General features: G+C 43.3%; 1 protein-coding gene across 9 annotated transcripts in view; it reads right to left on the minus strand.

Annotated features, from left to right (window-relative positions):
• The window catches only part of TASP1 (taspase 1), a 67,170-nt gene extending 51,986 nt beyond the window's left edge, over positions 1–15,184 (minus strand). For 2 of the 9 annotated variants that reach the window (XM_083607355.1, XM_083607347.1), the window contains exons 1-4: positions 7,394–7,538; positions 5,681–5,897; positions 4,981–5,048; positions 2,920–2,988 (exon numbers count right to left, since the gene is read on the minus strand). In XM_083607355.1, the coding sequence (XP_083463481.1) occupies positions 2,920–2,988; positions 4,981–5,048; positions 5,681–5,825 (282 nt within the window). In that variant the 5' untranslated portion in view covers positions 5,826–5,897; positions 7,394–7,538. Of the gene's footprint in view, positions 1–2,919; positions 2,989–4,980; positions 5,049–5,680; positions 5,898–6,805; positions 7,539–14,998 lie in introns of those variants that run through there. The other 7 variants (XM_083607354.1, XM_083607348.1, XM_083607350.1 and 4 more) reach the window with 6 other exon arrangements.
• Positions 15,185–17,412: the final 2,228 nt, after the last annotated feature.

Raw genomic sequence — 17,412 nt, forward strand, 5'->3', positions numbered from 1 at the left:
TGGAAGTAGTCGCCCCCTTTTCTTTTAAATGGAGAGGAGAGCTGCTTCAAACTGCGTTTTTGAGAAGTGCTTTAAGGCAGCCCCTGTTATCCCATTTCAGCTGAAACAAGAGCAGCAGGGCTGCTTTACATCACTTCTCAAAAATGCTGCTTGAAATTTCTCCTGTGAGCAGGCAGCAGCGGCTGCCACCCACCCACCCTCCCTCCCTGTTACAGGAGAAGTGTACAGGGTGCTTCAAGCATGCTTTGAGAAGCACCTTACTCCCTGCTGAGAACAGGCACGTAGCCAGTACAGGATTAAGCTCTGTCCTCCTGCCTGGCTGACATCACCAGACACATCAGCTGATGCACAGGTGAGTGTGGTTTGCAGGAAATGGCCTTGCAGGTCACAACTGGCCCACGGACCTTCCCCACACCTGACATAGGTCTAATAGCTAATACTTCCAATTAATCTTAACTAGAATTAAGCCCTTACTTACTGCCCAGTACTGAGGAACTTTCCTGGGGAACAATCTAGAAAAATAATAATCAGAAATTGAGTGTGTATGTGTGCTGGGGAGGGTGTGCATCCTTAAGGAACCTCCTTAGGAAAGACAGCATGTTCCAGTTCTCCGCCCACCCAAATATCTGGAACTCTGGATTTGCACATTGGTCGGGATGCAGGGGGGTTCCCACCCACAGCATTAATATTTGCAGCTTGTGCTGTCCCGTTAAGTATCCATCTCTGATGTTCTAGATTCCTTCGTGCTGTATTTACAAATATTCATCACACTTTCTGCTCACACCAAAGGAATGTAAAAATACTTAATGATGTCCTCATCTGGCAAGGACCTGCAATCATCATCAGCCACCTTAATATTAGGAAATACAGCGGTCACTGACAACTAAATCACAGCAGATTATCTTCTCAACATGCAAACTGCTATGTCCAATTCACAGAGTAGCTGGCTGCATTTCTGTGAAGTCACATCGTCTGGCACAAGGAGCTTGCGTTCTTTCTGCACAGAAAGTGAGCAAAAAACAGCCAGCATACCACAAGCAAACTGTCTACTAGCTCATAAAAGATCAATAGAAACTCCTGCTCCTTGACAAGTCTTTGAAGTGATGCCTCTTGGACTGGCTGGAATCCTGTGTAATCGACAATATGTAAACTCAGCAGAACTGAGTGGGGAGCAGATGGGAGGAGACAACTGCCTGAAAAGGCACATCATCTTTCCCCCTCTTTCTCACATTCAAACAAAATCAGATGATTTGTAGTTACTCTGTAGAAGTCTCTGTAAAAAAGGGTGTAAAAATAAAAAAGGTAACCTCAGTCAGGAGCTCCTTATGCATTCCTCTACATTCAGAGACTTTCCTATCAGTATTACAGGTACTGGTAGCAACATTGATAAAGGCCCTGATCTACTATCAAAGAAAAGTTCCTTCTCAACTCCATTAAGAACTCATATGATTATAGTTCAGCCAGAATGGAAAGTAATGTTTTCCTCCTACCAGTTGTAAACCCTTGTTTATTCACAGTTTCCAAGATCCCCTTGGAACTGAGAAATAAAGACGAAATATCAAGAACTGAAAGAACTCAAGCCAGATCTTTCCAAATATGTTTTTCCCCCAGCAACATCTGGGAAGGTTCCCCACAGCTGGACTAAAGGGCAAGGTGGGGCACTGTGCATATTCCAACTGATACATTTCAGCATCCAATTAAGCTTTAAAAGGCAGAGAAAGACATGCAGGGGGGGAAAGGTAACCAAGTTAAAGAAAGTGGATTCTATGGGGAAGTTGTGGCAAAGCCATTCTCATAGTAATGCTTATTGCTAGGCCTACAAATATATTTGGGAGAAGACTTAAGATTGCATCCCACCATTGCCAACATGGTCACAGGGGTGGACTACCACTGAATAAGACCAAAGGGAAGGAAGAGCATATAGAAAACAGCAGGTAAGGTGAAGCAGAACCACCAAGGGACAAAGAGAGGGAAGAAGCAGAGACCAAGGAAAAGAAAGCAGACAAAGCTGGCTCGGAAAGGAAAGCTCTGTCTGGCATTCACCCATCTATTCAGAAATAACCCATCTCATCTGCAGTATCAATTTCCATGCACATGCCAACCATTTGATGGCATATTCATAATAATAGTTAAAGGTTTAAAGCTTAATATTTCAAATCATAGTTAAGAGACAGTGAAGTACCTATACCTCCTACGAAACCAGAGCTGAGTGGCCAAGAACTGATATCAGAAATCATTCGATTAGGAGCTAATTCTCTCTATGTAATTACCTGCACATCTGCAGGGACTCAGAACATTTTCACTTTCAAACACAATAACCTGACCTATGGGACAACTGTAATTCCAGTACTGTTATCTGTTTAGTTATTCATGCTTTTTAAGCTCCTCAGAAATACCAAGTGATATTCTACTGCACTTTTTAAATTTAACTAAAAAAACATGTTTGTTTAAATCATACCACATCTTTAGGGTAGCAAGATTAGTTGTTCCAGGTCTTACCTAGGGAATTAATGTGGTGTTTTGTTATGGCATGGTCGCTCATCTTATGAAAACAGATGCATGTCTTTATTGAAAGCACATTAGGAATTACTAGTGGCTCCTCACAACGATTAAAGCAGACATTAAGGAAGCAAACCCTAACTGCCAAAGAAAAAACAACAAAAAGCTGAAATGCACCCAGAGTGATAAGCTCAGCCACCTTCCTTTCCACAAAAGGAATGACACCTGCAGCAATAAAAAGCAGAAGCAGACAGAAAAATGAGGAGGGAAATCATAATTATATTAAAATTGCCCTTTTACATATGAAAGACTTCTAGCATTGGTTGCAAAGTTAATGCATTTAATATAGGGCAGCTGAACAGAAAAACGTGGTCAACAAACTGCAACCAAAAGAGTGAATGCCTGAATAAAAAGAAGTACCTCTAGTTCAACTAGCGCTGCAGTCACTGCATCTGTTACAAGAGCCCCAGCCTGTAGCTTTTCAATTGCCTAGAAGACAGAATTTTTAGGATATAAAGTTTTGCCTCTTATTTTTTACATACTAAATCTTCTATACAGAAAAGGCCAAAGAGCCACTTGGTCCTGAAACAGACATTACAAAACATAATTATAATCAAGAAGGGTGCAGGGCAGGGATGGGGAACCTGTGGTCCTCCAAAGTTGCTAGACTTCATCAGCACCAGCCAGCCTGGCCAATGGTCTGGGAATATGGGAGCTGCAAACCACTAGCATCTAGGGGTTCCCCATCCCTGGTGTATGGAGTACTCTGAGAATTGAAATAAAGGAACTAAACACTTATTTCACTATTATTAAATTAAGGCACCACATAATACCAGTAACTCTGACTACATTGTACTTCACATATTAAGATAACACTAGGACATTAAAATACCAACACCACCATTTACACAGAGAAAAATGGAATTTCCCCCCAGTTTCACTGCATGAAATAGGAAACAAACCAGTCAATAATGAGAAAATATTTTTCAAATTATGGATTTGTAAAGAAAGCATACTTCTGTTCTGAAACAGATTTCCACCACACACACACAAACTGCATTAACCTAATGCCACACTGCGGGCGAAAAAGATGTTATAAGGCTTGCTTTCAGATTAGACATTTGTTGGTTTTCTGTCCAGAAAGTAGAGTGAAGTGAAATGCCAAACACAGCAACTAAAAGCAATCCAAACATCTGATGGACTGGGAAGGCGAGAGGATCTACAGGGAACATCTTCCATTGATGTTCTAACATTTGCACTGGCTTACTACAGTCATACCTCGGGTTGAATGTGCTTCGGGATGAGCGCGTTTGTGTTGCACTCCGAGGCAACCCGGAAGTAACGGAGCGCGTTACTTCCGGGTTTCACCGCTTGCGCATGCGCGGACGCTCAAAATGACGTCATGCGCATATGCAGAAGCGACAAAAAGCGACGCGCCCGTGCGCAGACGTGCCATCGCTGGTTACGTTTGCTTCTAGATGCGAACGGGGCTCCGGAACAGATCCCATTTGCATCTAGAGGTACCACTGTATAACACTGAAGACACATCTGAAGATTTTTTATCCAACAGGGCTCCAATTGACAGAGATTACCTCTGGGCCTTCCTCACTTCCTATCAGGATTTCTACAGTCTGTTGAGCTTGGGTTCCTAACAATGACACAAGGAGATACTCCCAATTGTTATTCCCCAATTTGAGAATTCCTTCCCTCCAAGGGGTTCAAGAAAGCCCAAGTGAGAAGCAATACAAAATCCCACTTCAACTCAGAAAAATATTTTTATGGCTGTTCCTAAGCAAGTTCTAAATATGTAACTATATAAATAAGGTTGAGATTTTAAACTCTTAAAACATATTAAATAGTGATAAAGCTGAAGTTAAAATACAAGAGGCAAGGAAGCTGGTTACTCTTTAGTCAGTGCAACGCCATCTAGGTCAGATACTATACCAAGCGTAGTAAGAGAAAAAATGGAAATAAAATAGTTAACAGTGCAACCATATGCATGGCTACTCAGAAGTACGTCTCACTGACTTCAACAGGACTTACTCCTATGTACATATGTATAAGATTACAGCCTATGTAGAGCTAATAAAAAGACAATTTGTGAAGATCCAAAATTTATCACAAGCATCTTACAAAATGAGAAAATTAAGAAGAGCAGAAAGATCAAGGGATTTCAAGGTGTTGAAGCAGCTGAAACACTACACAAGTAACATAAGCATTCCATTTTTTTCCTTGCACAAGATGATGACTTTCTCAAGTATTGTGCAGAAATGTCACTTAAATTAAAAAATAATTTTAAATTTTCAAAGTTGCTATCAGACAGATGACATTTTTTTATTTATAAGTTATATATTTACGGGAGGGGACATCCTTGTGTATACATGGAGAAAAGAGTAACATTTCAATTCTGTACTTCATGAAGAAATACAGTAACATGTTCCAAAAGATTAAACACTTGCTCCAAAACTAGCAAACTCTTACCTTCCTACATGCTCTTTTGCACACATGCTTATATTCTTTGGCTTTGGATTCAGAATGATACCCTGCACCTAATATCAAGGAAGATTTGAAGGGAAGAGGGGATAGAAGGGATTAATTCAATTAGTTAGACCCTCCCACTTTAACTAAAGTTAACAGAACTAACCTTTCCTCACCAATATAAAATACAGCCCATTAAAAGTTCATTCGTACACACTGCCATCAGTGGGGGAACTGCCTCCACCTAGTGCAATCCAGCAGTATAAGGACATGCATGTGAACAGTGCAACCTCAAGAATAGGGACTGAACAGGTAGGTCTTCAGCAGTCAGCCAGCACCCGGCCTCCTAGCAGAGTGCCAGCTGCATCAGAAATACCCACACACATGCCTAACGCTAAAGTGTGAAACTGCACCACCATGCAGAAGCAGCTCCCACACTGGGCCACAAATGTAAAAGGGGCCCAATACAGTTTTTGTTTTCAAATGATAAAGTGCAGGAGAATATGACATTAAACATAAAATGAGATATCTCCAGCTCAAATGAGAAGTGCAAAGATATATGCATCATACTTCCTATCTTAAATGAGATGAAGCATACCCCTGAATGAGAGCAAATTCCTGCATATCAATTTCTTCTCTACCCCCCGTCTTCCCCCAAAATATTATACACAAATTTCCTATGAGACACCGCACATGCCTTCACCTGCATGGACAAGTACAAATCCCACTCGTCTCCCTTTCTGAGCTTGCTTTGCTTCGTGTTCTTTCACCATCTCCCCTACTGCAGTGGTGTGTGAAGATCTGGAGGGTAGAACTTCTACTGAGCTTATCCCCTTTTCCATGCTCATACTTCAAGGTTACCATCTTCTGTGGAGAACAGCATACTTCCATCCAAGAGAAAACACAGCTGAGGACTCTCCCTGAAAACAAATTAATAAGCATACAGTATAGCATTTTTCTGTCCATTGGAGATTTCATGCAGTATATTTTTGTGAAGGTACTACCATTCCATGTAGGATGACCACCCCCCTCACTACAAAAACAATTATAGGAAACACCAGATAGTAGCCTACATACGTGACAGCGCTGTACAATATAGTCATATCACATATCTGACTTTTCTATTATGCTAATAAGCTGGCCTTTATATAAAAACAGAAACAAATATAGAGAGCAGTTAGGTTTTTAAAACCGCCACAGAAAACCTTTAGCTGCCATCTTAGTCTGAGAATTCTAATGGGAATGTTTTACAAATGGAACATCACAATTCTCTCAAATAAAAAACTCAGGTGTCCTATCAATTTGAAAATAAAATTGAGTCACCCCAAAATAAGGAGCTCCCTTCCCTTCTGAAATTCCACCACTGCCACAAAACCCGAGTATTAGAATGTTAACAATTTCAGCATGTCCTTTTAGGATCTCAAAACCGACAACATTTTGACAGTGAAGTGCAGCAGAACGTTAATAATGCAAATATCATAGCATATTTTATTGAATAGAATCATAGAATTAGAGTTGGAAGGGACTTCAGGAGTCATCTACACAGGAATCTCAGTCTCCCATCCAATTTGAAACCACACCAGAGCCTGCTTAGCTTTGCAAATGTAGCGGTAGCTTTATTGCTGGACCACATATATTTCTTTTTACATTAAGTCTGCCCTATCTCTCTCTCTCCTCATGTTATGTAGCATTTACTTCACAGCAAGCCTGCCTGAAGCAAAGCACACACTGGGAAAGGTGGGAATAAACGCAGCACCATCCCCATCTCATAGCACCCGAGGCGACTTCAACAGAGGCCAGCAAACCTTCTCAAGCAACTTGGTCTTACTTAAGCTCAGGAGAGCTGCAGGGCGCAGCTGGGCTCTAAGCAGCCAACAGAGACCAAGGTGGTGATGGATGGTCCACATGAATGGCCACAAATGGGGGGGGGGGGGGCTGGGAAGTTCCTCAGTCACATGGCAGGAGAAATGTCAACCGCCATCTCTACTCTGAGAGGGCTCATCCACGCGTCGCTATGGCAACGGGAGCCCCGCCTGGGACCCGACGGGAGCAGCAGCGCCAGGATACGGGGCGAAGAGTCACGGCTTCGGCGCCTCACGTCCCCCAGGAGAGGCCCTGAGTTCAAGGCGCTCGGCTCGAAGGCTCCAGCCTCGCTTCCACCCCTCAGGCACCGCGGACGAGGTTCCCGCGCAGCCCCGGGGCCCGGCCCGCCCTGCTAAGCTCCGCCCTCCAGCTCCCCAAGCGCTGCCCTCCTCCGTCAGCGTCTGGAGACTGGGGAGCGAGCGACCGGCGACGAGGCCGGGCTGGACCTAGCGTCGCTCTCTCGCCCGCGCGCGCGCGCGGCCTTGCGTCGGCGCGTGGCGGGAACGCTGGCGCTGCCTGAGGCTGCGTTGGGAACACTCACTCACTCACTCACCCGCCCGCCCGTTGGCGCGGGCTTGCGGTTCTCTCCCCGGCGCGCGCATGCGCACCCGCGCCGCCGCATGTTTGTCGTCAGCCGGGCGCTTGTGCCTCGGCGAGAAGGGGAAACGCTAAGAGATGCGGCGGTTGGGGGTTGGAAGAGAAAGCCCGACAAGTGAGGCTTTCTTTCGGCGTCGCCTGACTTCCGGTTCCTGCTACAGTGCCTCCACCATATGCGGGGGCAAGAGTGGCGGAAGTGCTGCTGGAGAGAAATCGACGTTAGTTTAACAGGATGGTAGTGAGCATCTTGTTATATATATATTTATTTATATCTCGCCTTTCCCCCCCCCTGACAGGACTCAAGGCTGCTTGCAAATGAAAACAAGAATCACTTTTTTTTAAGGAAAAAAACCCCACGATTTAAAAACAATTAAAAACTATACGCATACTGTTGTGGGGGGGGGCGTGATTAACAAAATAAATCCTCTTGGCAAACTGGGAATATCTCCTCACTCACCCAAGTTTAGGATATTCCATTTCAGCTGAGTTTCTTTTTCTTTGAGAAAATAAGTGGCTCACGTAAATGTTAACTTAAGCTTTAATAATATGCCCTTTTAAAATGTGGGGTTTTATTTTTTTGGGGGGGGGGTATTAGGTTGTTTTTCATGTTGATTATATATTTTGTGGTTTTATATTTTGCTTTTGTTCTGTGAACCGCCCTGAAACCTTTGGGTATAGGATAGTATATATATTCAATTAATAATATAAATATTGAAGAAAACGGTGACAAAATAACATAATGGGAGAAACGAAATACAATAATATGAGGCAAGTCTGAGGCAAGAAATGAGGAGGCAGCTGGTCCCTTTTAAATTACATTCTCAAATGAACTTAACAGAACACACACTGAAGGGAGAGGCTGATTCCAGGGCAAAACACACAAGTCCCAAACACCAAACATTCTTTTCAAATTAGTCCCCAGTGTTTTCCTTACACATACTATATAAAATCTGTTTTAAAGCATACAAATAATTACCGTTAAAAAAGCAGCCAGTTCCCAAAAACCTGTTGGAACTCTGGAGTTCCAGAGTCTGGGAGCAGCCACCACTGAGAAGACCCTGTCCCGCATCCGCACATTCTTTTATATATCTTATATATCTTATATATCTTATATATCTTTTATATATTTCCATTCTTTTATATAAAAAAAAACCTTTGTCATCTTGATTTCTTATTCTTCTGGTAAATTTTGCCATTTCTGCATAGTCCATAAGTCTTTGTATCCATTCTTCTCTCGTCGGGACTTCTTCCCATTTTTGGGCAAATAACATTCTTGCCGCTGTACATGAATAAATTTCTATATTGTTTAGTTAATTCTACCCCTATAATTCCCAAAGGAAAGCTTCTGGGTTGTTTTTTACAAATGTTATTTTAAACATCTTTTTCAATTCATTATATATCATCTCACAGTAAGCTTTAACCTTACAAGACCACCACATGTCATAGAAAGTACCTTCTTTCTCTTTGCACTTCCAACACTTATTTGATTTTGATTTATACATTTTTGCCAATTACTCCTTCCTTTTTCAAAAGAAGGGAAAGGGGACTTTCCCTCACTGGATAAACTTGTCATACCATCCAACATTCCTCAGATGAAAATAGGGACATTTCTCACTCCCCGCCCCCCACTCACCTGACCCTCCTCAACGTCCAGCATGGTGATAACAGCAGTAGAGAGCAGTGCAAGTTTGTTTTATGCTTCTCTCTCAGCCACAGCCTAACATCCAATAATGCTTTATGGATATAATACCACTAGGCAGGGCTGGAGTGTGTGTGTGTGTGTGTGTGTGTGTGTGTGTGTGTGTGTATCTCAAGCCAATGTGAGGGTAGGTGAAGTCATTTATTCTTACAGCATTATCTCCTTTGACTATTTCTTGCTTTAGCTGCACACACAACATACATTTAAAGCACATCCCACCCTAAGGATTCCTAGGAACCATGGTTTACCTGGCACAGAGCTTCAGTTCCAGGAACCCTTAGCAAATACAGTGAAATGAAAAATGTAAGGTCTTATATATATAATACATGTTCATAAATGTACCAAGCAAACATGTACATAAATATATAAACTACATGTCTGAAGCAGCACAGGAAAACAGCCCTGAAACGATTTTGACTCCCAAACTGACCAAAGGTCTGCAAGGTTGAAGGAAAATGGAAAAGCTTCCCCATTGTCTTTTCCTTCACAAATCCTGTCTTAAGGGTACGTCTATGTATGAATAGGGTGAGCCTGTGACCTGGCTCAGGAACTAAGTATTTATCATTACAAAAGACTGGCCAGGCTCCCCAGGGTATCCAATCAATAAACCATTAACAGGTAATCTGCCAGACAGGAGATAAACAACATACTCAGATTTATGTTGTAGACTGCCCTTTCTGTGATGTATGTATGATGTATCTAGGGGGTGGTCTTGAGCTACACCCCTTTCTGTGATGTATGTATGATTTTTCTGGGGGTGGTCTTGGACTCCAGGGTGGGCAATTTAAAATGTCTATATAAGGGTGGGCACACCTCTGTTCAGGATCCTCCTCCTTTCCTGTGTGTGAGGGGAGCACCCTGTTGCAACAGTTCAATAAAGATCAGGCTTACAAGCTGCTTTGCTTCTCAGTATTCTCTGGTTGGCCTCTGTTATTTTCTCTGACTGATGGAGAATCTACAAAGGACTCTATAAGGGCTCTTGTGTTCCCCATAAGGGAATAAGGACAGGTTTTTGTTTATTACAACAGCTTATCAATATCACCTTCAGCATTTGGTCAAGGAAATGACAGTATGGCTCCATAGTGTCTTATTTTAGGGGTCTACATTAATTACCAGGGGTTTCATTACCCATTTATTACATTTATTTCCCACCCTGGCAATGATTCTATGAAGAAAATTATTCCCGTCAACTTTTCTTCTTTGTTCTGGAATACATTACTACAGCTATTGTGGTGACCATAGTACTTGTAAGAGGTGGAATCAAATGACTATATCAAAAAATTGGTCGTATACGGTTGCCATATTCTGAAGAGGACACATTTTCCGACTTCTGCTTTTAACTATGGATCGCTATGACGACTCTACCCATGAAAAAGAGGGTGTGTCCTGGAAAAAGAGGACATAATGTCTGTCTGCTGCTTGCGTGTGTCAGAGAGAGAAAGAGAGGTATGTCCTTGCTACAACCCGCACTTCATCTCAAGACCTATTTGTGATATGCACTGTTTTTCTGGGTTCCTTTGCAGAGCGATTAAGGTCAGTTGCCTTTCTCTAATGCAAACTTTCCACAGTCGCCCCCTCAAGTGTTTGGACAGACCCTGTAAAGGGCATTGCTGCATCAGCTCATTAAGTCATTTGCTCACAAGTAGCTGCGACAATGTGGTGTTCTAAGCAGCACAGCTGTCTACGATGGCCATATGTCCTACTTAACAGAAGACAGACCTCTGTTTGAAGAACTGCCAGGTCCAAGTCCAGAGGAAAGATAAGCAAGGAGAGCAGAGGCCTTGAAGTCGACCATCAACAGCAGACTGAGCAGGCAGACGCGGCTGAGTTTTTAAAGTGTCCACATGACATTATCCAAAATGTGTGTGTATCCTTTTGTTACAATATACCACTGTCCAATGCATTGTTTCTCAAACTAGCTTCACACAGACTGTACAGTGGTACCTCGGGTTAAGTACTTAATTCGTTCCGGAGGTCCGTTCTTAACCTGAAACTGTTCTTAACCTGAAGCACCACTTTAGCTATAATAGGGCCTCCTGCTGCCGCCACGCCACCAAGGCACGATTTCTGTTCTCATCTGAAGCAAAGTTCTTCACCTGAGGTACTATTTCTGGGTTAGCGGAGTCTGTAACCTGAAGCGTATGTAACCCGAGGTACCACTGTAGTTCCTAATTTGTCCTTAGCCACATGGCTTTTGCATAGGGTTGAGATAATCCCTGTCAGGTCAACACCCTCTGGTGCGTGCACAGACCAAAATGAATTGAAGCTGTGCAGATGTGAACAGCTGGAGGGAGTAGAAATAACTCCATACCAAAACTTGTTCTTCCATACAAAAACATAATCTCACCTTGGGAAACTACCTCTGAAAGAGACAGGATCTAGCCCTTCCATCTCCTTGGCATGCTCGTTGTCTATGGGTAAAGAATTCATTTCTTATATTTCTGCGGAGGAGCACTAACTCCTGTGAGCGTCCATCTTCAGTCCAAAGATGCTATGACCCAGACATAGGTTGATCACCTCTTTGCATATACAGGATGTTTGAAGATAGGGTCTCTACCTCAAACAATGAGAAATAACACAAGGGGTGCTGGTGTGGCCATACTTGGCTGGCCTTGGGATGAGTGTGAGGTTGATGTGTTTTTGTTAAACATATGGTTTAGCCCCGTCAAATTTTGTTGGATACTTTTTGCATCAATTTTAAATTGGAACTCACTGGAGACAGGGCAGGCTAGAAAGACAATGAAACGAAGAGAGCAAAACCAGCAGTGGGGGCAGGCAGAGTCCCTCACTTGTTACCAAAAGCAAAAAATTTGATCCTTTCCAGCAGCTTTAAAAGGCCTGGAGGACATGTCTGTTCGGAGCTGCTCCTTCTCTACATGAAAGGGTCCCTTGCCTGATATCCTGCCAGCACAAAATGCTTTCTTCAGCTAGTCGCCTTCTCAACATGACCAAAATGTTTCAGCCTGCTTCCCTGGATCAGCCAGAATCGCATTCTTTATAGCTCCCAGTTGTCTTAACACCCACTCGCTAGTCCTTCCAGTGCACGAACCACAGCATGGCAATGTAAAATGTGATCTTGCTCTGCCCCTTGCTTTCGCAACTCTAGCTCTGTACTAGGGCCAAGCCAGAAAAGGGACGGGGGGGGGGAGAGATGAAAATGCTTGAGGCTGGAGTTCTCCTTTATTTCCACCCACTGACATTAGCAAGAACGGCTGTGTGTATGAAACATCTAACCGCAGGACATCTGACAGTCCAGCGCTCAATTTTCATGCTACTATATTTGTTGCTGAGAATGCCCCCACAAATCACCTCCCCTCAAGAGAGCCACGGTGAGGGAAGGATTTGTGGTCTCATGCATCAGATACAGGTACGCCAAGCCGCCCTCTGATTCTCAGCGTGCCCACAAGATGATTCTTGGTTTTGGGAATGTGTAGGAGTAGGAAGGGAGATGCTGTGACTAGCCCTTGCAACAGGGATGGGGAAACTCTGGCTCTCCAGATGTTGATGGCCTCCGTTGATCACCCATGGCCATTGGCTATGCTGACTGGGGCTGATGGGAGTTGGAGTCCCAAAAGGTTTGGAAGACTGCATGTTTCCAACTCCTGCTGTATACCCTGCTCATTGCATACAGATAACATATGAATAATAATAATAACAACAACAACAATAATAATAATTTATTATTTATACCCCGCCCATCTGGCTGGGTTTTCCCAGCCACTCTGGGCAGCTTCCAACTGAATATTAAAAACAATACAGCATCAGACATTAAAAACTTCCCTAAAGAGGGCTGCCTTCAGTTGTCTTTTAAAAGTAAAATAGTTGTTTATTGCCTTGACATCTGATGGGAGGGTGTTCTACAGGGTGGATGCCACTACCGAGAAGGCCCTCTGCCTGGTTCCCTGTAACCTTCTTGCAATGAGGGAGCCGCCAGAAGGCCCTCGGCGCTGGATCTCAATGTCCGGGCTGAACGATGGGGGTGGAGACGCTCCTTCATGTATACAGGACCGAGACCGTTTATGAAATGAAATGGATATGAAATGGATATACCAGCACAATTCCTGAAGGAAAAGCAAAAATCAATGGAGGGCTTGGGGGCATTCTGCCTTCTACAGTACAACAGTTTGGGGGCAAAGTTTGGGTGACTATTATATTCTTCTCCTGGCTCAGTCAAAGCACAAGAGGGTAGAGGCCAAAGACACAGCTCATATATTTCCTGACAATGGGTGGTATTTAGTAGACTAACTTCTGTACAGTGGTAACTCGGGTTAAGAACTTAATTCGTTCTGGAGGTCCGTTCTTAACCTGAAACTTCTTAACCTGAGGTATCACTTTAGCTAATGGGGCCTCCCACTGCTGCCACCTGATTTCTGTTCTCATTCTGAAGCAAAGTTCTTAACCCGAGGTACTATTTCTGGGTTAGCGGAGTCTGTAACCTGAAGCGTCTGTAACCTGAAGTGTCTGTAACCCGAGGTACCACAGTAGGGAAATCGACCTCACATGGGGTCCACCCATGTGATCCCCTTGCACAGATCAATTTGCCAGATTCCCATCCCCTTTTGCACCTGTAGTCTATTTATTTGCATTTATATCCTGCCTCTTTCTCGAAGGAGCTCAAGGTGGCCTGCCTGGTTCTCTTGCTCTTCATTTCTTCTCCACAACAACTCTGTGAGGTAGGTCAGGCTGAGAAGCCCAAGGTCACCCAGTGAGCTTCATAGCCAAGTAGGGATTTGAACCCTGTTCTCCCAAGTCCTAGTCCAACACTCTAATCACTGCACCATACTGGGTCTCTGTACAGATGCCATCGGCTGCACATACATCAGGGCAAGAGCATTCACTGAATGTAGGGTTTTTCTGAAGAGGCCCATGGTATTCATTCTCTTGTCACAGCATGAAAAGCAGTTTGGAAAGAACCAAGAGGACTCAGAGATACATGACCCAGTACCCCAGCTGTGCAAATCATTAAGAAATCTTAATTATATTCCATCAACAAAGCGACAACTACATGTATGGTTGGCATCTGTCCATTGACAAATTTCTCCTACGGTCTTGTGGCTCCATAGGGAAACATCAACACACAAGAGTTTACTAGGACAAAAGGTTTAAGTTCAACTTACCATATTATCAAATCTTTTGAAAACCATTCGGCTGTTATAGTAGGCATTCTGATTACAATCGCAGTTACATAACAAGTATTAAATAATAATTAAATAAAGTGTGAACATTTAAAGTGAACATAAAACACAATTATCGTAATTTAAAGTAAAACTATAATATAACTAAATATAAAATTCAGGTTGACAGGTACTGTAACATTTTCACTTGCTCGTTTTCTTGTTTTGTTTTTTAAAGAAAAAAATCTTCAATAGCACTGTTTATTTAAACTGTGTCAGCATGGCTTAGCTATGTTATTTTTGGAGGCTACAGGAATATGAAAGGGAATAAAAACCAACTGTCGCTGTTGATTGGAAATAATAAATTTAATTCTGGAGGGCAGAAATAATAAAAAACATGCGTGCCTGTTTATCTCTGCTCGTCTGATCTTTTTCTTTGTGTTATTAAATAAATCAAAACCTCTTGTGGTTCCAACCTGTAACATAAGATCTTTAAGTGCCTGACTTACACATTCAGCAATCACCACTATGGCTGCCAACCTTGGAAATGGCTTGATACTAATTCACCTTTTAAATGCGTGCACGCACAGGGTTACTTTTTGCTGAGCTTTAAACAAATTCATTAATAGTGCTATGTAGCCACTACTTTTCTCTGTTTCCTGACTTAACAAAGAAACAAGAATCTTCCTCTTTATGGTTGGGGATGAAGGTCTGTGTGGGGGTCCATGTTCAATAAAATGTTACCTACCATGCTGAATCTTTGTTGACCTGATGACCACAAATCTCATCTAAGTCAGGGTTGATAGGACTTTGAGGTTTTTAAGGTCCTGAAGAATAACAAGGAATATGAAGAACAGCAGATCTCCAACCTATGGAAGACAACAGTTCCCGAGCCCAAATAGCCTAAGAACCACTTTCTTTCTCACCTGCTACATGGTCTCCTTGCACTTAATCAGACCTCCTGGGATACTGTTCAATGTGTCACATCACAATGGGTGTATCCATACTGCAAACTTACATCACAATGGATGTATTCATACTGCAAATTGACATTAGATCATTGTGATGCAAGACACAGGTGATATGCTGAGATATCTTTAGAGAGCATTAAACCCAACAAGATCACTTACGTAGTTCTTTGGGCCTCTGGGGAGAGGGGAAGAAGAGACTGTCATGTAGATACAACCCAAGAATCTATTCAGTTGGCAACATATGAGCAAACACAGAACTTATAAACAAATACAAGCTGTCCATATAAAGTGAGGATAGAATAAGCACGCACAGAGAATGAAAGTTGGCTGAATTTTGGAATGATTTAAAATAAAACAAAAAAAAATCCACATCCACATACCTAGGGGGATTAATTAACAGGCCCAGTACAGAGAGAAACAGAAGTAGAGAGAGAGGTAGCACGTCATCCTTCTCCCAAACTTTTGTATCTGAAGAAGTGTGCATGCACACGAAAGCTCATACCAAGAACTAACTTAGTTGGTCTTTAAGGTGCTACTGGAAGGGAAAATTTTTTTTTTGTTTTTATTTCCCCTGTGACAGTTCAAAACACAACTGGCAACTTTTGATTTTCTGTTGGAATAAGCATATGCATACCAGACTAACAATGACAGGGCAATTTTAAAACCAATTTGCTGCTTCTTTGTGCTAGACAGTTCTCTTCCAAATCTATATAATTTATTTACTACAGGGATGAAGATGCTCTTTAAAGTGGGTGAACCAAATTTGAACAGCCCCCCTAATAATGTTGAGGCGAGGATTCTTAACCTCAGTGAAGTGAACCCCAAACCCAACATAGTAAAGGTAAAGGACCCCTGACAGTTACGTCCAGTCACGAACGACTCTGGGGTTGAGGCACTCATTTCGCTTTACTGGCCAAGGCAGCCAACATTTGTCCACAGCTTCCCCTGGTCAAGTGACCAGCATGACTGGTGAAACCAGAGCAGCGCACGGGAACGCCGTTTACCTTCCCACCAGAGCGGTACCTATTTATCTACTTGCACTTTGACGTGCTTTCGAACTGCAAGGTTGGCAGGAGCTGGGACCGAGCAACGGGAGCTCACCCCGTCGTGGGGATTCGAACCGCGACCTTCCGATCAGCAAGCCCTAGGCTCAGAGGTTTATACCACACCGCCACCCGTGTCCCCCAAACCCAACATACCTGCCTTCAATTTGAAGGAATCAAATCCCCAAATACACACAAAAATGATAACCAAATAGGCTGCTCACAAGTCCTCCAGCTCTAGAGATGAGCAAAACTGCTGTAGACTGCCTCTTGCAGTGATTTGACACCAGGTATAAATTGCTTTTACTAATTTCTCCTGATCTCATTTAAGGTAGGTAAAGGTAAAGGGACCCCTGAGCATTAGGTCCAGTTGTGGCCGACTCTGGGGTTGCGGCGCTCATCTCGCTTTATTGGCTGAGGGAGCCGGCGTACAGCTTCCGGGTCATGTGGCCAGCATGACTAAGCCGCTTCTGGCAAACCAGAGCAGCGCACGCAAACGCTGTTTATCTTTCCGCCAGAGTGGTACCTATTTATCTATTTGCACTTTGACATGATTTCGAACTGCTAGGGTGACAGGAGCAGGGACCGAGCAACGGGAGCTCACCCTGTCGCGGGGATTCGAACCGCCGACCTTCTGATTGGCAAGTCCTAGGCTCTGTGGTTTAACCCACAGCGCCACCCGTGTCCATCTCCTTTAAGGTAATAGAGGCTAAACACAAAACGAAGACAACCACCCAGCTAGCATTTTGAAAGATGAGAAAGTTGCCGGTTTTGACCTCCAAAGCCCCAAATGGCCTGGGAGCAGAATATTTCAATAACCACTTCGCCTAGCTGATGCCCAAGAATTTCACTCTCATCTCGGAGACTCTTTTCTAGCATTCAGCTGTACTGTGTGGGGTGGGGGTGGGGGCCTGTCTCTGAGAGACATGTTATGCCTGCAATAAAAACACCCTCTCTCTGGGTGTGGCTCCTTCTATAGCTCAGTAGGAACTAGCTGAAACCTTAGCATTACCTATGTTAGCAAATCCTAGCTGCTATGCTAAGTTCTTCATTGGTTGTTCGAAAATGACGTTTTCCTGACTCCTGCTGCTTCCTGGTATTATTGCAAAGTTTCCTCAGAGTGTATAGGCTTCTGAAATCCACCTGAT

Source organism: Podarcis filfolensis, assembly GCF_964270895.1.
Source record: "Podarcis filfolensis genome assembly, chromosome: 3".
NCBI lineage: Eukaryota > Metazoa > Chordata > Lepidosauria > Squamata > Lacertidae > Podarcis > Podarcis filfolensis.